The sequence below is a fragment of the Oncorhynchus masou genome, chromosome 31 (genome assembly GCF_036934945.1).
Source record: "Oncorhynchus masou masou isolate Uvic2021 chromosome 31, UVic_Omas_1.1, whole genome shotgun sequence".
In the NCBI taxonomy this organism is placed as follows: Eukaryota; Metazoa; Chordata; class Actinopteri; order Salmoniformes; family Salmonidae; genus Oncorhynchus; species Oncorhynchus masou.
Genome location: NC_088242.1, coordinates 14,489,918 through 14,517,678, shown reverse-complemented (window position 1 = coordinate 14,517,678; position 27,761 = coordinate 14,489,918). Strand labels below are relative to the sequence as shown.

General features: G+C 45.1%; 1 protein-coding gene across 1 annotated transcript; it reads right to left on the bottom strand.

The window, feature by feature from the left end:
- Window positions 1-585: 585 nt before the first annotated feature.
- On the bottom strand, window positions 586-27,761 carry LOC135523476 (exportin-5-like). Its single transcript, XM_064950172.1, has 33 exons — window positions 27,555-27,761; window positions 26,749-26,870; window positions 26,359-26,431; window positions 25,946-26,083; window positions 25,557-25,739; window positions 25,425-25,451; window positions 25,073-25,258; window positions 22,518-22,594; window positions 22,380-22,424; window positions 22,163-22,247; window positions 21,960-22,043; window positions 20,837-20,962; window positions 20,508-20,598; window positions 20,226-20,354; window positions 19,130-19,245; window positions 18,691-18,846; window positions 18,563-18,604; window positions 14,958-15,047; window positions 14,565-14,764; window positions 12,610-12,706; window positions 12,242-12,423; window positions 9,187-9,287; window positions 8,801-8,897; window positions 8,196-8,331; window positions 7,805-7,903; window positions 7,491-7,537; window positions 4,936-5,042; window positions 3,876-3,935; window positions 3,668-3,768; window positions 3,341-3,448; window positions 2,775-2,912; window positions 2,522-2,689; window positions 586-2,242 (listed from the first exon to the last, which is right to left on the bottom strand). The coding sequence occupies exons 1-33, from the start codon at window positions 27,654-27,656 to the stop codon at window positions 2,090-2,092; spliced, it is 3,666 nt and encodes a 1,221-aa protein (XP_064806244.1). The 5' UTR covers window positions 27,657-27,761; the 3' UTR covers window positions 586-2,089.

Below are 27,761 nucleotides of genomic sequence, written 5' to 3'. Positions count from 1 at the left end.
TGCTTTTCAACCGTTCGCTGCCTGTACCCGCCCGCCCGACTAGCATCACCACCCTGGATGGTTCCGACCTAGAATATGTGGACATCTATAAGTACCTAGGTGTCTGGCTCAACTGTAAACTCTCCTTCCAGACTCATATCAAACATCTCCAATCTAAAATCAAATCTAGAGTCGGCTTTCTATTTCGTAACAAAGCCTCCTTCAGTCATGCCGCCAAACTTACCCTAGTAAAACTGACTATCCTACCGATCCTCGACTTCGGTGATGTCATCTACAAAATAGCTTCCAATACTCAGCAAACTGGATGCAGTTTATCACAGTGCCATCCGTTTTGTTACTAAAGCACCTTATACCGCCCACCACTGCGACTTGTATGCTCTAGTCGACTGGCCCTCGCTACATATTCGTTGCCAGACCCACTGGCTCCAGGTCATCTTCAAGTCCATGCTCGGTAAAGCTCCGCCAACTCCCCCTTAGTTTAGAGACAGTACTCTCTAAACTACTATTATTGACCAGCACAGCACAGCTTTGCCGGCTACAAAACAAGATTTATATTTGTAGACGATGGCATAACATAGAAATTAATGACTTTGAAGATTATTTTATTTAAAAACAGAAAAATCTAAACAGCACTAAAATGTTTTATATTTTGTCCCCTGTACAAGTACAGATCATTTTTTCCTTGGTGTTGAGAAGGAAAAAAGGGCCACATGTGAACAAAACAATAATTGACAGGATGAAGAGATTTATAAGGGTACTTCACAAAAATATCAATGTTTGTCAGACCTGAACACTGGTGTAGCAGAGCAGTCTATATTACAGAGCAGTCTATATTACAGAGCAGTCTATATTAGAGGATTCCATGGCGTCTTTAGTGTAAATCATTCTGTAGGCCTCAATAGCAAATGAATGTGAAACTGACAGGCACCATATTCACTTGGTACCTCGTTTCTATTCTCATTCATCTGGGATTGAGGTCTGATTCAGAGAGGTTGGCTTAAATGTGGAAGACACATTTCGGTTGAATGCTTTCAGTTGTACAACTGACGAGGAATCCCCTTTACATTCCTGTAGATCTTTTCCAAATGTATCCAATGTTACCTTCAAAACAGATTAATAAAATATGAGCTCTTTTACAAACAATAACGCCTGACAAAACTTGATGCATCAAACGATCCCTTTAACCTAAAAGGAATGTCGTGCTGGTTTCTCATCTGTTCATAGCTGGGAGAAACACCAGTTCAAAACATAGTCACCGATGACGGTTCTACTTGACAACCTCACCCATCAACAGAGGAATGATCCTGTACAAAACCTGGGCTTGACGACAGCTCTCCTCATACAGCAGACTACTCTGAATTATCCCACCTCAGACATGCTCACTGAATCCCATTCAGGTTCTTCTGGCAAAAAATGGCTGCTGTCATTCAGCACCATAGAAATAGATAGAGGACTCATCATGGGTATCACCCATTTTAACTTGGGCATTGCCATCATCCACCATTTTAAAATAGGAATCCCCACCCTGATGACTACTTGACTATGGGTTGTAGCCTCAAATGGTGCTGCCCATGCTGTCAGACACTATAATGATACATATATAAAGACGAGTCCTCTATCTATCTCTATGTTTAGCACCTGGGTGGATGGTCCATGTTAGCGGAGATACCAAAACACAATGTAAGTTAAATGTGTTGCGCTAGTGAAGATATGAGCAGTATAAATGCATTGTGTTGTTACCATTTACAACCTGCAGGGTTTATGGCAACAGCCATGTCCTCTTGAAGGACAATAACCATCATCTTCATCATCTTCAGACATATTGTCCCGTTTTCTCGATCAAGGCAGACAGACACATTATTTGAATACATATGTATGACCAGTTAGCAGAGTTCAGTCCATGACAGAATATTCTGATTCTCTTTGTCCACAGTTTGTAGAGTCCATTCATCCTACTGTTGACCAATAGGATAGAGACGTTGTACCCTTGATGAGCCAATCCTTCAGGAGTAAATCTCCACTGGGGAGGGTAGAAAGTGTGTTTGTGTGTTAGTCCAGTCGGAGAGCCTCTCTGTGCTGTTATGTTCTCCTAGATGTTGTCCTGTGTTGGGGAGAAGAGAGCTGCTAGAGATCCAGTCTCACTGGGCTCCACAATGTCCCTTTTCTCCAGCTTGGGCTTCTTAAAGAGAGATGGAAGATTTCTGATATGTACCTCCTTTTTAAACTGCTGGCCCAGATCTTTCTGTGGAGAGGAGAGATCAAATACAGTTACAATCTGTCTGGATTGAATTGTTGTTTTATTATATCTGAGTGTACGGGACTTATTTAATTACATTTACATGAAACATATTGCCAGCTCTCTCCAATAAAGTATAACTTATATCTTATTAGTAATATCCATTTCAACAGTCAATGGACACATTTCAGACAATATTTTGTTATGAAATAATTCTCGGTCTTCTCTGCAGAAAAACATAAAAGTGGAAGAACACCCCCATCTAGTGGTGGGAGGTGGTATTACCCCCACAGTGCCGGCAATGAGCTTCTTGAACTGGTCCTTCCTCTTCTTCTCTCCCACCTTCTGGGCAGAGCTGGGCTCCAGCAGCCGCTGGTCATACTGGTCCAGAGCCTCCAGATTGATGCTGGGGATCTGAGTCATCACACTCCTTAGCTCCATGTATCGTGGCCGCTGACCCAGGGAGGGAGGAAAGGTAGAGTTAGGAAGAAGAAAGATGAAGGGAGGGAGTGTGTGAGCGAGTGAGTGTGTTACTCACCAGGTTGTCATATATAATCAGGGCCAGTTGTGTGAGGGCTGAGTTACAGACCTCGTGCTGCCCGTGCATCTGCAGTCCTTTCAGGACACTGGCATAGAACCAGGTGACCGCCTCTGGTAGAAGGTTCCCCCCTACGACCTGAACAGAAGAAAAGTCAGAGAGAGAAGATTTCGCTGCAGGGTAGCAGCCTACCTGTCGCTGCAGGGTAGCAGCCTACCTGTCGCTGAGGGCAGCAGCCTACCTGTCGCTGCAGGGCAGCAGCCTACCTGTCGCTGCAGGGTAGCAGCCTACCTGTCGCTGCAGGGTAGCAGCCTACCTGTCGCTGCAGGGTAGCAGCCTAACTGTCGCTGCAGGGTAGCAGCCTACCTGTCGCTGCAGGGTAGCAGCCTACCTGTCGCTGCAGGGTAGCAGCCTACCTGTCGCTGCAGGGTAGCAGCCTACCTGTCGCTGCAGGGTAGCAGCCTACCTGTCGCTGCAGGGTAGCAGCCTACCTGTCGCTGCAGGGTAGCAGCCTACCTGTCGCTGCAGGGTAGCAGCCTACCTGTCGCTGCAGGGTAGCAGCCTACCTGTCGCAGGAGGGTCCAGCACACCATGGAGGCAGTGCGGTGACAGTTGCTGGTATCCTTCCAGGAGAGAGAGGTGAACGAGATAGTCAACAACGTCATATAGATGTCCTGCAGAGGAAGAGAGAGTTCTGTCACACTGCCAGGGGTCGATGCTGTAGATCAGGGGTGTCAAACGCATTCAACCAGGTGAAGGGAGTTCCTTACTAATTAGTGACCTTTACTCATTCATCAAGTACAAGGGAGGAGCAAAAACCATCAGAAACTAGGTCCTACATGGAATGAGTTCAACACCCCTGCTGTAGAAGCGTGTGTGTGTGTGGTGCCAACCTCATGTTTGAGTAGACACTTCCCCAGCTCAGTCATTTCGCCTGTTGGCTGGGCCGGAGAGGCTGTGACTGCCTGGGACTCAGTGGACATCATCTCATCCTCTACACACAATAGAACAGAAAAGATACAGTGAGGAGGGGGTGGACCCTGAGTGATGCTTTTCTTCCCTTGACAATGTGGAAATAAGTAGGGATCAGGGAACACTTACCATCCACATCCTCCTTATTCCCTGCAGGCTCAGGAACTTTTTTCAGTATGCAGGCGTGAGCTGAGGGGAAAGGATCAATGTTAGGAAATATGGCCACACCCCAATCCACCCCACATACCCCAATCCACCCCACCCCACATACCCCAATCCACCCCACATACCCCAATCCACCCCGCATACCCCAAACCTAATCCACCCCGCATACCCCAAACCTAATCCACCCCGCATACCCCAAACCTAATCCACCCCGCATACCCCAAACCTAATCCACCCCGCATACCCCAAACCTAATCCACCCCGCATACCCCAAACCTAATCCACCCCACATACCCCAAACCTAATCCACCCCACATACCCCAAACCTAATCCACCCCACATACCCCAAACCTAATCCACCCCACATACCCCAAACCTAATCCACCCCACATACCCCAAAACCTAATCCACCCCACATACCCCAAACCTAATCATACCCCAAACCTAATCCACCCCACATACCCCAAACCTAATCCACCCCACATACCCCAAACCTAATCCACCCCAAACAATCCACCCCAAACCTAATCCACCCCACATACCCCAAACCTAATCCACCCCACATACCCCAAACCTAATCCACCCCACATACCCCAAACCTAATCCACCCCACAAACCCCCAAACCTAATCCACCCCACATACCCCAAACCTAATCCACCCCACATACCCCAAACCTAATCCACCCCACATACCCCAAACCTAATCCACCCCACATACCCCAAACCTAATCCACCCCACATACCCCAAACCTAATCCACCCCACATACCCCAAACCTAATCCACCCCACATACCCCAAACCTAATCCACCCCACATACCCCAAACCTAATCCACCCCACATACCCCAAACCTAATCCACCCCACATACCCCAAACCTATTAAATCTGGATGTGCAGCAGAACTAAATTCCTATGAACAGTTTCAAGCGACAAGATGGTTTCTTCTGGACAAAAAAAACATGCTCAACTCCATATAAAGTGCTACTTAGTCGCTCCCTACATCCCATTCTCGTCCCTTGACTTACTGAGCAGGTCCAGAACCTCTCTGGTGACCAGACGAACCAGCTGTTCCTCCAGCATCTCCTGTGTGACTTGGTTCTCCTCACACGCCTCGTCCTCGTCATCCTCCATACTACACAGACAGAGGGAGGGAGATTGTCAACACGCCACCAGCACAGAAATAGAAAGAAACCCATGCATTCAAAGTGACCACATCAAATGTAACTTTATTAGTCACATGCTTTGTAAACAACAGGTGTTGTTTACGAAGTGAAATGCTTACTTACAGGCTATTCTCAGCAATGCAGAGAATTTTTTTGTTGAAAAATAATAACAAGGAATAAATACACAATGAGTAAAGATAACTTGGCTCCATACACAAGGTACAAGTACTGAGTTGTGTGCAGGGGTACGAGGTCATTGAGGTAGAGATGTCACGTTGTCCCTACCTATATGTACTAGGCAACAGGATAGATAAAACAGTAACAGCAGTGTATGTGATGAGGCAGATAGTTAAATAGTTAACCAATAGCTACCCAGACTAACTATTTAGTTGTCTTAAGGCTTGGTTGTAGAAGCTGTTCAAGTCTTGTTGGTTCCAGACTTGATGAATCGGTAACGCTTGCAGCACTGTAGCAGAGAGAACAGTTTACGACTTGGGTGGCTGGAGTCTTTGAAATTGTTTAGGGCCTTCCTCTTACACCACCTGGTATTGAGGTGCTGGATGGCAGGGAGCTCAGCCACAGTGATGTACTGGGCGGTACGCACTACCCTCTGAAGCACCTTACGGTCAGATGACAAGCAGTTGCCATACCAAGCGGTGATGCATCCAGTCAAGATGCTCTCAACGGTGCAGATGTTGAAGTTTTTGAGGGGGAAGAGGCATTGTCGTGCTCTCTTCGGGACTGTGTTGATGTGTGTGGACCATGAATATAGGATGTAAGATAAGATGGCGCCGGAGAGGAAGGCAGACGTTTCACGTGTCCCCATCTTATTGTGTTTTTTTGTTAATTTATTTGAAACTTATTGTTTTACTTTTTTTGTACATAATGTTGCCGCTACCGTCTCTTATGACCAAAAATAACTTCTAGACATCAGCACTGCGGTTACTCACCACGGACTGGCAGAATCCTTGTTTTCCTTTATCGAGTCTGACGAGCCAGACGCGAATGATATACTACTTTCTGGGGTACAGGCCCAGATCCCCATGATTGGCGTGAAGAGGAGGCGGAGAAAAAGGGGCCAGAGGGCGGGCTGCCTTCTGAGAATTCGTAGGCGATTGAATAAACCCCCACTTCACTCCATTCTGCCAGCAAACGAGCAATTTTTGGAGAATAAAATCGACGAGCTACGCGGAAGATTAAACTACCAACGGGACATTAAAAACAGTAACATTTTATGCCAAGAGAGTTTTCATCTGTATTTTCCATAGCTGTTTACATACCAACACAGCAGAAGCTGGCGTTAAGACAGCATTGAATGAGCTGTATTCCGCCACAAGCAAACAAGAAAACGCTCACCCAGAGGCGGCGCTCCTAGTTGCTGGGGACTTTAACGCAGGGAAACAAATCCGTTTTACCAAATTTCTATCAGCATGTTAAATGTGGAACTCTGGACCACCTTTACTCCACACACAGATGCATACAAAGCTCTCCCTCAACCTCCATTTGGCAAATCTGACCATTTCTATTCTCCCGATTCCTGCTTAAAAGCAGGAAGCACCAGTGACTAGATCAATAAAAAGTGGTCAGATGAAGCAGATGCTAAGCTACAGGACTGTTTTGCAGCACAGACTGGAATATGTTCCGGGATTCCTCTGATGGCATTGAAGTGTACACCACATCAGTCATTGGCGTCATCAATAAGTGCATCGGTGACGTCGTCCCCACAGTGACCGTAAGTATAGTCGAAGTCAGAAATTTATATACACTTAGGTTGGAGTCATTAAAACTAGTTTTTCAACCACTCCACAAATTTCTTGTTAAAAAAACTAGTTTTGGCAAGTTGGTTAGAACATCTACTTTGTGTGTGACAAGTCATTTTTCCATATTGCAAATGGCTCAGCTTCAAAATGTTAGTGATCAATTTAGTGATACCCAGCCCTACCCTAGTTACTGATGAGAAAACAGGCCCAACTCCTCTTAACCTGATAGATGACCAGGGTCAAACAATCACACAATGGTTATAGAGGGTGCAACAAGTCAGCACCTCAGGAGTTAATGTCAGTTGGCTTTTCATAGCTGAGGTCGAGACAGCAGGTGCGATAGAGAGAGCGGCAGAGAGAATCGAAACAGCAGGTCTGGGACAAGGTAGCATGTCTGGTGAACAGGTCAGGCTTCTATAGGCGCAGGAGCAGCTGCACGATCATGTGGACTGGGGACTGTGACAGCCAGGAGTCATCAGACCAGGTAGCCCAGAGGTATAGTCCTAGGACTCCGGTCATATCTTACTGAGATCACAACATGGGGTTAAAAATGCTTCAACCTCTTCAAATAGAAGACCAGAACATTGTCCGGGTCGACAGGAGATCATTTCACATAAAATAATAAAAGTTCTGGATTAAGAGTCTAACGCATCTTACCTGACAGTACTCCGCTGGTTGATGATCTGCCACCTGAGGTTGAGTCTCTGGACAAATAAACAAAGAGAGACAATGTCATGTGATACATTCTGTTATTACTTATTATTACCATCTCCATGGTAACTGATTTCTAATGACTATGATAGCAGCGATCAAAGAGCCTGATAATGCAAAATAAGCATGCTCTGAGTTCTTGATCGGCCTCAGAGATCGGTTTATTTATTTGGAAGTTGTACCACAGCTAACCTTTTATGTTACGCGAGTGTTTAGGTGTATTACTTCACAGGAGCAAGGAGAGAAGTGTGAGCTCTGACCTGAAGCATGTAGGCGAACAGAGGGCCCAGTAGGGGGCAGAGCAGACTGTCGTAGTACTCCTGAGGACACGACAGCACCAGCTGCTTCAGGAACACCCGTACACACACACATTAAGGAGCAGATTGATTGAATAGATAGTGGACATGTAATATCAGTGGCCATGACTATGCCGCAGTGTGTTCTTGATTTAATTAGTTTTACTCTATTCTATGTTCAATAGGGGGAAAATGTGGTTTAATTTGATCACCCAAAAAACCTACAAGAGGGATACTTGGTTCATGAGCAATGACAGATTATTTTTTTGTCTGAAGAAAATTTAGATTGATTAAATTAGTCAAGAGCTTCTATGTGATCGGTAGCCCTAATTGGCCAGTAGGACAGAAGGATATGGAGCATGGGGCGGAGTCTGTGGTCAGGCACGTTGTCGAGGGAGATTAAGGCGGAACCAACAATCTGTTCAGCCAATCCCTCGATGGTGTAGAAGTCCTGATGCAATGATAGGCCTGCATTCCCCAGGATATGGTAACTAGAGAGAGGAGGGTTATCGAAGATGGTGGATAAATGAAGATGGTTCACTTAGGTTGGTTTACCATTGAAAAAATAATCAGTTCCGGTCTGCTTAACGGGGTGGCTCTCCCATAGACACCAATACGATTACAGCGTATTAGTTCATTGACTTCCATTGAACCAGAAAAAATGGAGTGGGATGCATCACTTCCTCTTCCGTCTCTGGGGTCATGTCTAGAGAGCATATAGCTTATGTCAAATTGACGTTAAAAGTTGATTTTTTTTGGGGGGGGGGGACATTTTAGCTAATCCTAACCCTTTTCCTAACCTGATACGAGAAGTCAATTCCGACATAAGCTGTACACCATCTAGTCAAAACTGAGAAAGATAGAGGGTTGGTAAGCAAGAGAGAGTGAGATTGTGTAGGAGTAGTGTGCATGTGTGGAGAAGGAGAGGAAGCAGAAGACTATCCACAGTGAGGAACTCACCAGTTGTCATAGAGGGTACAGAAGAAACCCTGCATGCGCTCCAGATGAGTCTTGTACACTGGAGAGTCATAGATGTCCAGTACTGGCTGTGTAAGGCCTAAAGGTCAAGACACACAATTATCATGGAGGTTTATCAGCCTTCATAGGTGTATACTAAACACAGAATCAATGAGTTAGCAATGTCCATCTCAAGCTAATATATATATATTTTTTTTTTTTAATTCGAACATTCAGGCAAGTTAGCTGGCAACTCATTGATCCTGCTATGTAGTATATTCTTCAGTGGTGAAATTATAACAGGTTAACACCACAGGTTACCAGCTTGTGGCATAGAGTTTCTAAACCAGTACTGTGCAGAACCAGTGAATCAGTGTGGTTCCTCTTACCTAGAACCACCTTCCTCTCCACCTCAATCACCTCGTAGGCTCTGGAGAACGTCTCACTCAGACGACACATGTTCTCCGGAAGGAACAGATTGTTGTGGGTTCTACAGAGAGACATGATCATCCTTAATAATCATCACACACACACTATCATCATGTCTCTGGACCTACCTATTGCCACAGTCCTGGATCTAGTTGTCACGTGGAATAAATATTGTGGATCTAAATGTTATTAGGTTTGAAATCGCAACAAATAATCTGTTTAGACCCCAACCAAGGACGATCAAAAGCTGTGCCCAAAGATTCCTAGATGCCCTTCCAGACTCCCTCCACCTACCCAAGGACGTCGCAGTACAAAAATCAATTGACCACCTGACGAGGACCTAAATTTAACCTTGCGTAAAACCCTAGCTGCAGTTGCACCTCTAAGAACAAAAAAAAACATTTTTCACAAATTAGCTCCCTGGTATTAGAGGTCAATCGTTTATGATCTTTCAACGCCGATACCGATTACTGGAGGACCAAAAAAAGCCGACACCGACTAAATCAGATGATTTTTATAACAATACTGAATGAACACTTTTATTTTTAACTTAATATAAATAATAAATTAATCTATTTAGTCTCAAATAAATAATGAAACCTGTTCAATTTGGTTTAAATAAATAAAACAGTGTTGAAGAAAGTAAAAGTGCAATATGTGTCATGTAAAAAAGGTAACGTTTAAGTTCCTTGCTCAGTTCTTCAATATTCCCAGTAAAGAAGTTATAGGTTGTAGTTATTATAGGAATTATGACGTGTCGACTATTTCTCTCTATACCATTTTGTATTTCATATACCTTTGACTATTGGATGTTCTTATAGGCACTTTAGTATTGCCATCCCAATCTCGGGAGTTGATAGGCTTGAAGTCATAAACAGTGCTGTGCTTCAAGCATTGCTAAGAGCTGCTGGCATTTGAATGAATGCTTACGAGCCTGCTGCTGCCTACCACCGCTCAGTCAGACTGCTCTATTAAATATCAAATCATATACTTAATTATAATATAATAAACACAGAAATACGAGCCTTGGTCATTAATATGGTCAAATCCAGAAACTATAATTTTGAAACAAAACATTTATTCTTTCAGCCCAAATAAATGCTTCAGAGTTCAAGTAACAGACACCTCTACATCAACTGTTCAGAAGAGGCTGCGTGAATCAGGCCGTAATGGTTGAATTGCTGCAAAGAAACCACTACTAAAAGGACACTAAATAAGAAGAGACTTGCTTGGGACAAGCAACACGAGCAATGGACATTAGACCGGTGGAAATCAGTCTTTTGGTCTGGTCCAAATGGGATATTTTTGGTTCCAACCACCGTGTCTTTGTGAGACGCGTGCCAGTTTACAGGTGATCTCTGCGTATGTGTATTTCCCACCGTAAAGCATGGAGGTGGTGTTGTTATGGGTGGAGGTGCTTTGCCGGTGACACTGTCTGTGATTTATTTAGAAGTCAAGGCACACTTAACCAGCATGGCTACCACAGCATTCTGCAGTGATACGCCATCCCATCTGGTTTGGGCTTAGTGGGACTTAGTGTGTTTTTTCACAGGACAATGACCCAACACACCTCATGGCAGTATAAAGGCTATTTGACCAAGAAGGACAGTGTGGAGTGCTGCATCAGATGACCTGGCCTCCACAATCCCCCGACCTCAACCAAATTGTGATGGTTTTGGATGAGTTGGACTGCATTGTGAAGGAAAAGCAGCCAACAAGTGCTCAGCATATTTGGGAACTCCTTCAAGACTGTTGGAAAAGCATTCCAGGTGTAACTGGTTGAGAGAATGCCAAGAGTGTGCAAAGCTGTCAAGGAAAAGGGTGGCTATTTGAAGAATCTCAAATATAAAATGTATTTTGATTTGTTTTTTTTTGCTTACTACATGATTCCATGTTTTATTTCATAGTTTTGATATTTAAATTATTCTTCTACAATGTAGGAAATAGTCCAAATAAAGAAAAACCCTTGATTGAGAAGGTTGTCTAAAACTTTTGACCAGTAGTGTATATACTCTTCTGCTTGGTGATGTCATTCAGAAACACAAAACTTTCACTGCTATATGGATGACACACGTACATTTCGATTTAACATGGTGAAGTCCTAAAATGTACTACACTGGAAGTCTGTGTTTCAGAAATAAGGAAGTGGATGGAATCAAATATTTTACTTTTAAACTCTTAAATGTATTTGGCTAAGGTGTATGTAAACTTCCGACGTCAACTGTATGCTGCAACAGTCTACGTGCCAGTGGGCTAAGATCAGTCTGTCTTATCTGGTGAAATTCTCCTGTCTTAGCTGGTGTCCTGTGTGACTTAAGTATCCAGCCTCTAATTCTCCCATCTCTCTCTCACTCTTCCCTCCCGGAGTCCGTGAGCCTAAGGACCATGCCTCAGGACTACCTGGTCTGATGACTCCTGGCTGTCCCCGTCCCACCCGGTAGTGCTGAGGCTCCAGTTTCCTGCGGCTATGGAACCCTGACCTGTTCACCGGACATGCTACCTTGTCCCAGACTTACTGTTTTCCACCCTTTCGCTCTCCCTCCCTCCCACTTGCTGTCTCAACCTCAATACTCTGCTATAAAAAGCTAACTGACATTTACTCTTGAGGTGCTGACCCGCTGCACCCTCTACTACCACTGATTATTGTTTGACCCTGCTGGTCATCTATGAACGTTTGAACATCTTGAAGAACAATCTGGCCTTAAATCGCCACCCAACACAGCCAGAAAAGGACTGGCCACCCCTCAGAGCCCAATTCCTCTATAGGTTTCTTCTTAAGTTCCTGCGTTTCTAGGGAGTTTTCCTAGCCACTGTGCTTCTACATCTGCATTGCTTGCTGTTTGGGGGTTTCAGGCTAGGTTTCTGTATCAGCACTTTGTGACATCTGCTGATGTAAAAAGGGCTTTATAAATACAGTTGATTGATTACCATCATCAAACATTATCATCATTCCAAACACATGCACACGCTGTCTTTCTCTCCAAAACCCCCACCCCCCTCTACACATCCCCTTACCTGATGAGGGCGAGCAGGTTGGGCAGCAGGGCCAGGACCTGGGGGGTGCAGGGGTTTCTGTAGATTGGGGCTCCAGAAGGGGTGTAGCCCGCCACGAAGCCCCCCGCCTTAGCCTCCTCCAGGTCAGCCGGCCAGCGCGCTCTCTTCACCACCCCCAGGATGGTGTATACACAGAAACTCAACTGGAGGGAAGGAGGGCAGGGTGGGGGAGAGAAACAGGAAATAGGACACTTTCAATATACAGTAGTTGATGTTTTGGCAGGACTGGCATGCCTGACATCACATAGAAAGTTTTGGCACTTAGCCATGAACACATACACGCGAACACACACACACACACGCACACACACACACACACACCTACCTACCCGTGACCTGTTGATGCCTGTTGTGTGGTCTGTGCCTTCAGCCATCAGCTGATCTGCACCAACGAAAGCCAGGAACAGAGCAGGTTCCAACAGTACCCTGATACACACAGAGGACAACCATTTATATTATACATTGTGTGTGTGTGTGTGTGTGTGTGTGTGTAGCATGTGTATGTGTATGTACGCATGTTGTTTACGCGTGTTACGAAAATAAAGTTGCTTGCTCAGTGAAAACCACTTCCTAACACACGTGACCACACTCCTTGACAACGTTCCTAAGGTTACCAATTGGATGGCTCCATCCTTGACATTTCATGCCTGCTATGGAGTGAGCTTACATTCTTAACTCTAGTACACACGCATGTGGGAGGTAGGTAGCCTAGTGGTTAGAGTCGGGCCAGTAAACGAAAGGTTGTTAGATCGAATCCCCGAGCTGACAAGGTAAAAATCTGTTGTTCTGCCCCTGTTCCTAGGCCGTTGTAAATAAGAATTTCTTCTTAACTTCTTGGTGACTGGGGGGCAGTATTGAGTAGCTTGGATGAATAAGGTGCCCAGAGTAAACAGCCTGCTACTCTGTGCCAGATGCTAATATATGCAAATTATTAGTAGTATTGGATAGAAAACACTGACGTTTCTAAAACTGTTTGAATGATGTCTGTGAGTATAACAGAACTCATATAGCAGGCGAAAACCTTAGACAAATCCAACCAGGAAGTGGGAAGTCTGAGATTTGTAGTTTCATTTAAGCGATTGCCTATCCAATATGCTGTGTCTATGGGGCCAGATTGCACTTCAAGGCTTCCAGCAGATGTCAACAGTCTTTAGAAAGTTGTTTGAGGCTTCTATTGTGGAAGGGTGTCGAATAAGAGCTGTTTCAACAAGTGGACTAGGCTGAGGCCAATCAGTTGTTTACTGCGCGGTCATGCAGACGCTCCATTCCTTCTTTTTTCCTCTGTAATGACTACGCTATTGTCAGGTTGGAATATTATTGAAGATTTATTTATAAAAATACCCTAAGAATTGATTGTAAACATAGTTTGACATGTTTCTACAAACTGTAATGGAACTCTTGACTTTTGGTCTGGATTTTGCGCTCGGCATTGTGCCTTTAGAATAGTGAAGTAAACGCGCAAACAAAACGGAGGTCAGCAAAGGTAAGTGAAGATTTATAATGCTATTTATGACTTTTGTTGACTCCACAATTTGGCAGGTAACTGTATGGCTTGCTTTTGTGGCTGAATGCTGTTCTCAGATTATTGTGCTTTTGCCGTAAAGCTTTTTTGAAATCTGACACAGCGGTTGCATTAAGAACAAGTTTATCTTTAATTCTATGTAAAACATGTATCTTTCATCAAAGTTTATGATGAGTATTTATGTTATTTGATGTGTCTCTCTGCAACTCCTCCGGATGTTTTGGAGGCATTTCTGAACATGGCACCAATGTAAACTGAGGTTTTTGGATATAAATATGAACTTGATCGAACAAAACACACAATACATGTATAACATTGAGTCCTGGGAGTGTCATCTGATGAAGATCATCAAAGGTTAGTGATTCAATTTATCTATATTTCTGCTTTTTGTGACACCTCTCTTTGGTTGGAAAATGGCTGAATGCTTTCTGTGACTAGTTGCTGACCTAACATAATGATATGTTCTGCTTTCGCCGAAAAAGCATTTTTGAAATCGGACACTGTGGTTGGATTAACAAGAAGTGCATCTTTAAAATGGTGTAAAATACTTGTATGGTTGAGGAATTTTTTTCTGTTGTTTTGAATTTGGCGCCCTGCAATTTCACTGGCTGTTGGCGAGGTGGGACGCTAGTGTCCCAAACGATCCCAGAGAGGTTTTAACTAACTTCCCTAGTTGAACAACGGTTAAATAAAAATAAATAAAAGTGTGTCTGCAGTGAGTGTGTGTATACACAGCTCAGTGTGTATAGCGTGGGTACATACTGCCTCATCTCGTCGGAGGTCCAGCGAGCAGCCACAGTGGCCATGAGCTCCTCCAGAAAGGCCTTTTGCTTGTTGTAGTCTTTGAACTGGTTACTGATGAGGACCAGAGCCTCTATCAAAGCACACTTCTCCATCTGGGTCAACAGGGCCTCGTTGGAGAACAGCTTCTTCACCTGATTATACAGTATGTCAAAACATGGCTGCAGAGAGAGAGAGATGTACATGATGAAAACACACAGACACACACCCCCATACACACTTGTAAGATGCAATAGATTTAAGTAGATAGTGATGAAACACAGTTTACTCTTTAAAGCATGGGTTCCTTTCTGCTGCACAGTGCTGGATGAGCAGCCCTCTAGGACTGTCAGAAACGTGACCGCGGAAACATACCAGAATGAACCATGGGTAATCTCGAGACATCTTGATGATGGAGGAGCAGGCGTGTCTTCTGACGTTCTTCACCGCACGCGTCCGTGGCGCCTGAAAATGACATCACAGATCAGATTGATGATTGTGTTAACTTGAAATGACCCAACGACAAGGTTCCGGTTTAACAGAGTTTACTATACTGTATGAACACACTACAAGGTAGGCATTCCACTCCAGGTCCATCAACAACAAGACTTCCCGCGCAGGCTTGAATAAGTTCCTTGATGCTGCTAATCTCAAGACCAAGTCTTTTCTCTGTGACAGACTTGGTTGACTTCACAGCATCAACTAATGAGTAGTTGTCAGTGACACAAACTTACAGGTAGAATGTGCTGTTTTGTCTCACCAGTGGTAAGCTCTGAGAACAGAGTTGCAAGAAAGATCGCATCGTCAATACCATCCGCAAGAGCAAGTGTTTCTCCAGCAAGTGTGCTTCGAACAACCCTTCTCATCCTTTCTGACTGCCGACAGACAGGTGAGAATCTTCCTCCTTCACCCATTAACACGATTAGATGTCCACCTTGTGTGGACGTCCTCCATCTGTAAGGTTCCCTAGCGAAGCGTCACTGAAGACAACTAGTTTCAAAGAGTCATGCTGAAACTTTAAAGTCACTTGTTGTGATATCAGTTTCTGAACAACTTTGTTCACCTCATGAATGGTTTGTACTGTGGCGTGTTGTGTGTTAGATGCCAAGTTGTAACCATCAAACATTACATCAGGTCTACTCTGTCTATCAACCCATAACATTTGTCCTCAATTGATCAGCTTCAATTCCACTGAGGGGAATTCCTTTGTACAGCTCTTGAAGAATCCATGTGGATGGGTTGAAGAGTCTTGATATAGCTCTCCTGTTGCATCAGTACTGTTCCATCAACTGTAATAAACTCTATGCCAACATAACAATGATCACGCTCCTCACGGCCGACCTGGAAAACAGCTTTGAGGTGTGGAATCACAGTTGTAGCAAATGTCTGTGAGCCACCCCAGATAGAGTCATCAACATGACAGGCAAGTACTCCAGTCACATTGCAGTCTTGATCAAGCCAATAGAAGACTGCAGGATCCACTTGTGACATTTTACCACCTGTATTCAGCATTGTTGCCTTGACTTGGTTGTACCTTTTTAGTTTCCACAGTGTTCCTTCGCTCTCAGCTTCAGGCGGAGGTCGGATGTGAATGACCCTCGACAGCTCTGTTCCCTGCAAAAGTGCAGATTTGATGTCTATGGAATGAAGTTTCCATTTTTTTCTGGCAGATCACGGTCATCAGCAATCTGAGTGACTGAGGCCCATGTCGATGAGTCGTTTGGGAGTTGTTTAGCAGCCAGCTCCTCTAAACCTCTAGCCACTAGACATGCTTTAGGCACTATTCTAGTTAAGGATTCTTTAAGGGTACACACCCACCTTGTTGAGACACATTTTTGGCCAGTGTCTTTGACTTCCTCAAACACTCAATTTTTCCTCCAATTACTGAGCTCATCCAGCTTAGCTGAGTCAAATGACACATCCTTTGTTTCAAGTACATCATCAATTTGAATGTCGTTCTGTTTTTCTCGATTTTCCACTGGTACAATTCTGAGATGATCTACAAGTGACAGGTCAGCTGACCCTGTTGTACCAGAAAGTGTAGCTGGTTCAGAGTACTGCAAGTTGGACCAGTTCTGGTGTTTTCCTTTGGCTTTTCCTGCTCGTCCAATGACGGTTGCTGTGTGTGGAATACCACTTTCTCTGTCCATGTATTTAACAGTTTGTCCAGTTTTCAGATTGGAACAACCATGTTGTCTTAACAAATGGGTCTGTTGTTGAATGTTTTCCTCATTTTAACACTCAACATAGTTGAAGGTGTCTGCTCCACTTCCTGTGTCAGTTTCAGTGTCCATATCATTGGATGCAACATCTGGTAGGTTTGTGTCGGTTACTGTGTCCTTTTTGTCATTTTCATTAGGAGACTGATTCTCAGCAACAGCCCCTCTATCTTGTTGATCATTTACTTTCCGCAATCTTGAGTGATGCACCCTGATAACAGTGCCTTCGTGTCTCACAAATATCACCACGCCATCTTGGCCAATGACAACTCCCGGTCCTTTCCACTCTTGACAGTCAACTCGTTTGTAGCACACCGTTTCCAGTTTTGTACTCCTCATCGGTGGGTCGTAGCCGTTTACGCAGAGCCCTGCGACGTCTCTCTGAACACTCTGCTTCAGTGAAGGCTTTTCTCGCTGCATGTGGTGCTGAAAGGTGCTTTGTGTTCATCAGAATATCATTTTTACATGGACTCTGTGTGATGCCTTTGTCTAAAATGTTTACACAATAGTGGCCTGAGGTAGTGAGTTCAAGAGTCACTGGTTGTTTAAACGTCACTGCCTTGTCATTGTTTATGTCTAGCACAGCCCCTGCCTTCTTGAGGGAAGCTTTGCTCAATAGTAAGGGGATATCTGCAGGGACCATACTTTCATATTTAGTTCACTGACACAGCTATCATGCCATTTTACACCACACACTGTCCGTTTACATGCAGCATCAATCACAGCAGATCCTAAGGATTCAACTATAAAAATCTCAGTATCAGAAGCAGATTAGTTTGAAAAGTGTAATGTTACACTGCTCTGTGTTTACATTTTCCTCTGTTAGTTTAACTTGTTCATTGTTATGAGGACAGTCTTTAACCCAATGGTAAGTGCTCTGACCAATAGCACATTTTTGATCTCCTTCCATATTTGTCTAGCGGATTTGTGTCGGGAAATGGCGCCCTCTTCTGGTTGTCTTGAACGTGACTTGTTGGCGCCTTTTTCTCTGCTGCTCAGTGTGATATGCTGCGTCACTCACTTGCATTCCTTCTGCTATTGGCGCGACAGACGTCTTTTCACCCAAAATGTTAGTGCCGAATTCATTGATGCAAATGTCAAGTACAAGCAGTCAAAGCCAACTGTTTCTCCCTACCATCCAGACAGGCAGTATCTAGCAGCTTGAAAGATAACACTGCATCCAGGAGAACCATGTTGTACTGGCACATCCTATTGTACCTCTATTCGAAATCAATGATGTAGTCCGTCATTGCAGCCAAAATATCTCTCGTAACACTGTCAAAGTTTGAATACGCCTCGTAGGCAGTCTTCCTCTTCTTCAAGAAACACAGAATCCAGTGCTCTGATCAAAGTTCCCATACCGTCATCCTTGTTCAAACAGATTAGTAACCCGTGTCCAGTTCATTTTTCCAACTTCCGTACGACCTCTTCTCGTCAAAGCGAGGTGGCACATTGTAGTTATTAGCCATCCTCTGCTACCAATGTTAACTTGAAATGACCCAACGACAAGGTTCCAGTTTAACAGAGTTTACTATACTATATGAACACACTACAAGGTAGGCATTCCACCCCAGGCCCATCAACAACAACACTTCCCGCGCAGGCGCACTCTTGACTGAGTGATAGCCCCGTAATAACAGAAATATAGGGAGACGTAAAACATCAACTTAACAGATTGGACCGAAAACTTGCTATTATTTTTATACAATCCCAAAGAACACACATCTGACATCCCTCCTGAGAATATTTAAGACGGCTCACCTTGCTCTCCTCTACCACCTCAAATGTGATGGAGGCAAACAGCTGGAAAAGAAAAAAACAACAGTTTAACACCACCCACATGAAGACGGAGAGATTATAGATTGGTGTGTACACGTTTGGGTGTTCACCTTGTAGAGGACCTGAGGCAGGAAGTGAGGTCGGTGTGTGACGAAGGGGAAGAGGGAGGAGAGGTTGGTGAGGACACAGGACAGGATGAGAGGGTCTTGGGTGTTGTAGTTCAACACTGCTTGTAGCAGCTCAATGCCCTGATCTACTGGCAACTTCTACAGAAAAGGCAGAGAAACACCAGAGTTAAGGGTTCGTCATCATCATTTCCTTTCATTCATAACACTTGTTTATGTTATTGAGCCATGGGGAAGAAAGCATAAATCAATGGTTTTGTCTTTCAACAATACCTACAAGTAGTAGCTGTTGCATTGTTGCCATCCAGGGAACCCGACTGGTGGGGTTCACACTTTGACCGTCTCTGGATAGCGTATCACCCTCTTTACCCCTCTAATTCTCGGCTGTGTGTATCCAAAAGCATTCTGTTTTGCTTCCTCATACCTCAACCTCCACGTTCTTGAAGATCTGTCCCACAACACTCTCTGTGAAGAAGGTCATAGCATCCCACTGGACCGCTGATGGAGACAGGATAGAACACAGCCCCTCTGCCATCTTAGCTGGAAAGGAAGAAGAGAGAGAAGACAGAGGGAGGGAGGAGGAAGAAGAGAGAGAAGACAGAGGGAGGGAGGAGGAGGGAGATGGAAGGGAGAGAAGACAGGAGGGAAGAGGAAGAGAGAGAAGACAGGGGAGGGAGGGAGGAGGAAGGGAAAGAAGACAGAGGGAGGGAGGAGGAGGGAGGAGAAGGAGAGAAGACAGAGGGAGGGAGGAGGAGGGAGGAAGACAGGAGAGAGAGAAGACAGGAGGGAGGAGGAAGAGAGAGAAGACAGGAGGGAGGAGGAAGAGAGAGAAGACAGGAGGGAGGAGAAGTGGAAGGGAGAGAAGACAGAGGGAGGGAGGAGATGGAAGGGAGAGAAGACAGAGGGAGGAGGGAGATGGAAGGGAGAGAAGACAGGAGGGAGGAGGAAGGGAGAGAAGACAGGAGGGAGGAGGAAGGGAGAGAAGACAGGAGGGAGGAGGAAGGGAGAGAAGACAGGAGGGAGGAGGAAGGGAGAGAAGACAGGAGGGAGGGAGGAGGAAGGGAGAGAAGTCAAGAGACAAAGTTAGTTAATAATGCTAATTATCTAATTAGTTAACAGGCACCAACAGTATCAATCCCTTTCATAGAGTTGTTACGAGAATTCATCTATATGCGTGTGTTCCGGGTGACCTAGAGTGAGAATTCATATCATCCATATAAAGAAGCATTTCCTTTATATGAACCTCAACTCTCTACTTCCTCTTGATACAGGTTAACTCTTGATTTGAGCAGTCAGCTCAGATGACCTAGATACGTACTAATGGCCCGAGTCCACAACCTCTCCAGTTATGAACCCTAGACCTACTCTAGTCTGACTGCTGTGGCTGGCAGCATGTTAATCCCACATTCCCCCAAGACACTGTTTCATACTGACACATTTGTCATCACACACACACACACACACACGACCCTCCCCCTTCCCAGATCTTCAGTGAGCCACAGTCAAGAAGCAGGACCTACACCCAGTGGTCCCGATGTCAATGGGTGTACTGATCTGATACTGCAGCCACTCTGCTGCAATCTGGAAACCCTCCAAGGGAACGACACGGCACGCGTTCCGGACCGCCTCCCCCTGCTGCGCTCGGAACGCTGGGACACATCAGAACACGGACACAAGCACCAGGGTCGTGATCACTACCAACAAACTGGACAGAACATTCTTTGATAATACATCATATTATTTATTTGCTAAGATTGCATAAATCAAAGTTATTCAATTAAAATAGGAGTCACATTGCTTACAGTTGAAGAAGGAGTTGAAGTCTTCATCACTGTCGAAGTCATGACGGGAGTACTCACAGCTGGGACTGTCGTTCCTGGAAGGGAAACCAGTCTAGCAGGAGGAGCACGAGAACACAAAGTCAGACAATTAAAGAACCTTCCCAAAGCATGTAAAGAAACAATAGAAATAGTGGAGAAGCTCAACCCTTTGTTGTAGTTGTCATTATTTATCATAGTTTGTGTGTAACTCAATGAGTCCTTTCCTTGCTCATTTTTCTAATGAACATTTTTATACTTTAATGTTCACCTGCACAAAATCTTGGATGCACGTATGCTGTAGCCCGTCTCACCTTGACTAGGTTGGTCATGGTGGCTCTGAAGTACTTGGTCATCATCTGGATGATGACAGGATCCTTGGAGAGAATCTCATGTCTGAACAGGGTTCCCCACGTGATCTGGGTGGAAGATCTTAGGAACTGGTGGGGAAATGCATACTTCAGTTCAGAGAAGAAGAGATTATCAGAACAGATGAAGAAATGAAAGAAGAACCCTGTCACCGTTCAGTGCTCAAGGCACAGAAACGACAAAGGGAGATATGGAGAAACAGTAGTATTAACTAGCTGTATGGATTTGAATCAAGAGCCTGTGGCTGGTACTTTACTGTGACAGCAGGTAAGTCGTCTGGCTGGTACTTTACTGTGACAACAGGTAACTCACCTGGCTGGTACTTTACTGTGACAGCAGGTAAGTCACCTGGCTGGTACTTTACTGTGACAGCAGGTAAGTCACCTGGCTGGTACTTTACTGTGACAGCAGGTAAGTCGTCTGGCTGGTACTTTACTGTGACAGCAGGTAAGTCGTCTGGCTGGTACTTTACTGTGACAGCAGGTAAGTCACCTGGCTGGTACTTTACTGTGACAGCAGGTAAGTCACCTGGCTGGTACTTTACTGTGACAGCAGGTAAGTCGTCTGGCTGGTACTTTACTGTGACAGCAGGTAACTCACCTGGCTGGTACTTTACTGTGACAGCAGGTAACTCACCTGGCTGGTACTTTACTGTGACAGCAGGTAACTCACCTGGCTGGTACTTTACTGTGACAGCAGGTAAGTCGTCTGGCTGGTACTTTACTGTGACAGCAGGTAACTCACCTGGCTGGTACTTTACTGTGACAGCAGGTAACTCACCTGGCTGGTACTTTACTGTGACAGCAGGTAAGTCACCTGGCTGGTACTTTACTGTGACAGCAGGTAACTCACCTGGCTGGTACTTTACTGTGACAGCAGGTAAGTTGTCTGGTTGGTACTTTACTGTGACAGCAGGTAACTCACCTGGCTGGCACTTTACTGTGACAGCAGTTAAGTCGTCTGGCTGGTACTTTACTGTGACAGCCGGTAACTCACCTGGCTGGTACTTCACTGTGACAGCAGGTAAGTCGTCTGGCTGGTACTTTACTGTGACAGCAGGTAACTCACCTGGCTTGGGTGAGTGGTGAAGGCCAGGAATGCTTCTGTGTACTTGCTGAGGTTTGCAGGTACATCTACCTCCACACCTGAACCCTGCATTAGAAACACATAAGACAAAAGGACAGAATCATCAAGTACTATAAAAAAAATACATACATAAAACAATATAGTAAATAGATGATCGTAATCAAAGACAGTGCAGACAGACTCACCACTAAGAAGCAGAGTTGGCTGCCAAGGGAACACAGGACCTGACAAAGCCTCTTCAGGAAGATGTAGTGTCTCTCCACCACTGGCCTGGGGGGAGCAAAGAACAGGCCCTATGAGCTCCAATGCTAAGGCTTAATATCAACCGAGTTTTAGAGCAAAAAAACATAAGACTGCTGGGCAGGCACTGACGTGGAACACCAACATGTGTAGGCTACTCACTGTGTCGGAGAGGATGTGTTGTATGTTGCTGCTCCATCTGCAGACCTGTAGCCACAAACCAAAGAGAATGAGAAGCCGGAACGAGCTAGAAATGCTTCTGTGTAAAGCCTTAAGGGTGATGAGGGGAATGGTACTCACTGTGCTGCAGACAGGATGTAGTGCATGGCGACATCATCAAACAGCACCATGAGCGGTTTCCTGTCATCCAGCTTCCCCTGTGGACACACCCGGCACATTTATTTGTATTTTTATTTCACCAGGTCGGCCAGTTGAGAACACCTTTATTTAACCAGGTCGGCCAGTTGAGAACACCTTTATATAACCAGGTCGGCCAGTTGAGAACACCTTTATATAACCAAGTTGGCCAGTTGAGAACACATTTATTTCACCAGGTCGGCCAGTTGAGAACACCTTTATTTCACCAGGTCGGCCAGTTGAGAACACCTTTATTTCACCAGGTCGGCCAGTTGAGAACACCTTTATATAACCTGGTCGGCCAGTTGAGAACACCTTTATTTAACCAGGTCGGCCAGTTGAGAACACCTTTATTTCACCAGGTCGGCCAGTTGAGAACACCTTTATATAACCAGGTCGGGCAGTTGAGAACACCTTTATATAACCAGGTCGGCCAGTTGAGAACACCTTTATATAACCAGGTCGGCCAGTTGAGAACACCTTTATATAACCTGGTCGGCCAGTTGAGAACACCTTTATTTAACCAGGTCGGCCAATTGAGAACACCTTTATTTAACCAGGTCGGCCAATTGAGAACACCTTTATATAACCTGGTCGGCCAGTTGAGAACAAGTTCTCATTTACAACTGTGACCTGGCCCAGATAAAGCAAAGCAGTGCGACAAATACAACAACAGAGTGACATGGGATAAACAAGCATACAGTCAATAACACAATAGAAAATGTCTATATACATTGTGTGCAAATGGTGTGAGGCGGTAAGGCAATAAATAGGCCATAGTAGAGAAGTAATAACAATTTAGCAGATTAACACTGGAGTGATAAATGTGCAGATGATGATGTGCAAGTAGAAATACTGGAGTGCAAAAGAGAAGTAAATAAATAAAAACAATATGGGGATGAGGTAGGTAGATTGGATGGGCTATTTACAGATGGACTATGTACAGCTGCAGCGATCGGTTAGCTGCTCTGATAGCTGATGTTTAAAGTTAGTGAGGGAAATAGAAGTCTCCAGCTTAAGTGATTTTTGCAATTCGTTCCAGTCATTGGCAGCAGAGAACTGGAAGAAACGGCGGCCAAAGGAGGTGTTGGCTTTGGGGATGACCAGTGAGATATACCTGTTGGAGCGCGTGCTTCGGGTGGGTGTTGTTATCATGACCAGTGAACTGAGATAAGGCAGAGCTTTACCTAACATAGACTTGTAGATGACCTGGAGCCAGTGGGTCTGGTGATGAATATGAAGCGAGGGCCAGTTGACTAGAGCATACAAGTCGCAGTGGTGGGTAGTGTAAGGGGCTTTGGTGACAAAACGGATGGCACTGTGATAGACTACATCCAATTTCCTGAGTAGAGGGTTGGAGGCTATTTTGTAAATGACATCGCCGAAGTCGAGGATCGGTAGGATAGTCAGTTTTACGAGGGTATGTTTGGCAGCGTGAGTTAAGGAGGCTTTGTAGCGAAATAGGAAGCCGATTCTAGATTTAATATTGTTTAATATGAGTTTACAGTCTAGCCAGACACCTAGGTATTTGAAGTTGTCCACATAATCTGAGTCAGAACCGTCTAGAGTAGTGATGCTGGGCGGGCGGGTGCGGGCAGCGAACAGTTGAAAAGCATGCATTTGGTTTTACTAGCGTTTAAGATCAGTTGGAGGTTACGGAAGGAGTGTTGTATGGCATTGAATCTAGTTTGGAGGTTTGTTAACACAGTGTCCAAAGAAGGGCCAGATGTATACATAATGGTGTCGCCTGTGTAGAGGTGGATCAAAGAATCACCTGCAGCAAGAGTGACATCATTGATATATACAGAGAAAAGAGTCAGCCCGAGAATTGAACCCTGTGGTAACCCCATAGAGACTGCCAGAGGTCTGGACAATAGGCCCTCCGATTTGACACACTGAACTGTATCAGATTAGTAGTTGGTGAAACAAGCGAGGCAGTCATTTGAGAAACCAAGGCTGTTGAGTCTGCCGATAAGAATGCAGTGATTGACAGAGTCGGAAGCCTTGGCCAGGTCGATGAAGACTGCTGCACAGTACTGTCTTTAAGACGTTAAGATGACACAGCAGTTTTCACAGCCCTGTGACGTACCTGACTAGTACTGGCCATTCAGTAGCTGTAGACCTCCACTTCACATTCCAACAAATATATATATATATTTTATTTAACTAGGCAAGTCATTTAAGAACAAATTCTTATTTACCTTGACGGCCTACCACGGTTAAACCCGGACAACGCTGGGCCAATTGTGCCCCGCCCTATGGGACTTCCAATCACGGCCGGATGTGATACAGCCTGGAATCGAACCAGGGACTGTAGTGATGCCACTGAGATGCAGTGTCTTAGACCGCACCGCCACTCGGGAGCCGTGAACAAATATCTGCTCCTGTCCTAGAAAGGGGTGTGCCTGCAGTAAGGGGAGTGTCTGGACATAAAGGGCCCTGTCAGGTCCTACAAACCCTGTCTGCAGTAAGGGGAGTGTCTAGTAATGTGTAGTAACCTTGCGGCTGATGGCGATGAGCAGGCACTCGGCAGCCTCCAACTGCAGCTCTGTCTCACTGAGCAGCAGACATAGCATCTCCAGCAGGCGACAGTTGTCATTGGTGAGGTGGGCCAGGGCCACCCAGTCTATGTAGCCTGCCAGGGTGCTCAGAGCAGCCACGCCTACACGACAGTGGGCCTTGGCCTAACCGGGGGCAGGAAACAGAGAGGGAAGAGGAAGGAGGAGGGAGGGGAGAGATGGGAGAGAGGGGGTAGGGGCAGAACAGAGAAGTCTCTTTAGCTGGGTGTCTAACTGTAAATATAATACATTACAATATATATTGTAGTGCATCTAAAACACTCCTTCCTACCTGCAACTCTTGGCCTGGTATTTTTTTCTGGAAGAGATACAAAAAGGTAGAACATGTCAATAAAAGGTGAAAAATACTGCCGCAAAATAATCTACACCATGAGACAGACGGGTGTAACCACTGTCTGTTTACCAGTTTGCGGTACTCGTCGACGTGGAGCTGCAGGATGGTGAGCAGGAAGCTAAAGATGCTCTCCATGTTCTGGGTGAGGGTCTGCTGGATGTCCCTGCGGCGCTGGGCGGGCAGCGTCTGGAAGGTGATCACGTCCTCCGCCAGCCGCAGCAGGATCATCATCACCAGCTCTGTCTGGGCCTCCTGGGGGTAGGGACGGAATGAGGGAGGAAGAGGGAGTTGACATTAATCTGATCGCAACAACTTAATTTGTATACTGTAATGTACTCTCCAATTGAATCCATTGATGTTTTGAGCCCTGAAAGTTGGCTCGGGGGGGCCCATGGCAGTTGGCACCCCGCCAACATAACAACCTAGGGGAAACACTGAAATGGAAAGTGCTGACTCACCCCTATGCTGGTCAGTGCCTCCATCTCCTTGAGCATGTCAGGCCAGTGCTGAGGCCATTCTCTCTTGATCATCTCCACTATGATCCGTGCGAGAACGTCCTTGATGTGACTCTCCTCCTCCAGGATAGGATATGTGCCCTGCAGAGCGAGGCAGTGTGCCAGTCAGGGAACGGACTAGTGTCAGCATATTAATTCATGTACACCTAACAGATCACGCAATAATGCGAAACTTGTTGGTTTATTTCTACTTTATTTTTTTTAACTATAATGCGAAACTTGTTGGTTTATTTCTACTTTATTTTTTTTAACTATATTTGCTGTTCGGTAGACAGACCACCATTAATTCCCTTCATCATACATACCTTTTCTAGAAAAATAGAGAAAGAGGGTGTTTATCACCCAGACAGACTTACAGATGACAACAGCCCCATGGCACAGTTCTTCAGCTGGACTTTCTCCTGCTGTGGCATGTTGTTCCATCTGAACCTGTTCTCAACATGAAGAAAAACAAGGTTTTGGGAAACACATTGGCAGTACGTGTCCAGTCCACATGTGTAGGGGAATATCTTGATGACAATGATGGAGTGGCTGGTAGTCCAGTGGTTAAGGGCATTGGGCCAGTAACCAAAGGGTGCTGGTTCAAATCCCTGAGCTGACTACAAAAAAATATGTTGATGTGCCCTTGAGCAAGGCACTTTTCCAGAGCGACTTACGGGAGCAATGAGGGTTAACAGTGTCTGCAAATGACTAAAATGTAAATGTGCAGAACTGAATCATAATGACAAATATACTCATGAACTCACTTGATGACGTGCTCCAGTATCTGTAGACCAAAGTGCCTCACCACTGCTGTTTGGGCTTTATCTGCTAACTGTAGCCCACATGGAACACAGAATGGACACTTCTCTTTGAACTCTTCACAAAACTGAAGAGAAAGAGAGACACGATGGACAAGTTAATGCACTCACTCAATTAGCTACCTTGCGGTAGTCAGCTAGAACAAACTCATTCACATTAATGACGTTTGTAACATCAAAACGGGGAACTTGCAATGATATCAGTCATAGTTATCAGTATAATGTATGGAGCTTTACAAAGAAGTGATTTAGGAGGAGTCAAAGATTGCTACTGTAGCTAGAAATTAGCTGCTGGCAATCTAGTAAGACACTCTCAAAACACTGAATAACTCAAGTATATTCAACGCAATCAATATATCTAGGCTAAATTCTGGGCATAAGTGATCTTGCATTCAGTTTGAGTGCATCAGGCATCAGTAATGGTTCTGCACAGATATCTAGGCTGCTACCGGTGTGCAATGAATGAAATCTGCAACATGCAACGTGATGGGAATGGCATGTTAGCCATCTGACGTTAGCTAGCTAGTTAGCTAAATGACTAGCAAGCTACGCCCATTGATTAATCCATGCAATAAACATGGTAAAATGCCACGATCGACGTCTATAATGCTAAGTTACAACTAGCTAGCTATGTATGTATGTAACACAGCCCATCCTCATTCAAGTAACCACATCACAACTGGGAAATCTAGCTAGCTAGCTGGCGCCTTACTGGCTAACGTTGGCTAACTAGCATCTAGCCATCGAGATACCTTTAGGGCCTCCAGACGATATATTTGACTAGATTCCGCGTCCATCATCACGTTAACGGCTTTGATGAGGTGATCACACATTTCAGACACTGGTTCACCCATGACTTTGAGTAGCGTCTTCAGAAAGTGAGATAAATGCTAACGATACTTCACTTTGCAAAACACCTGCAGAATGGGTAAACTGCACGCGCTTCGATAATACACAGC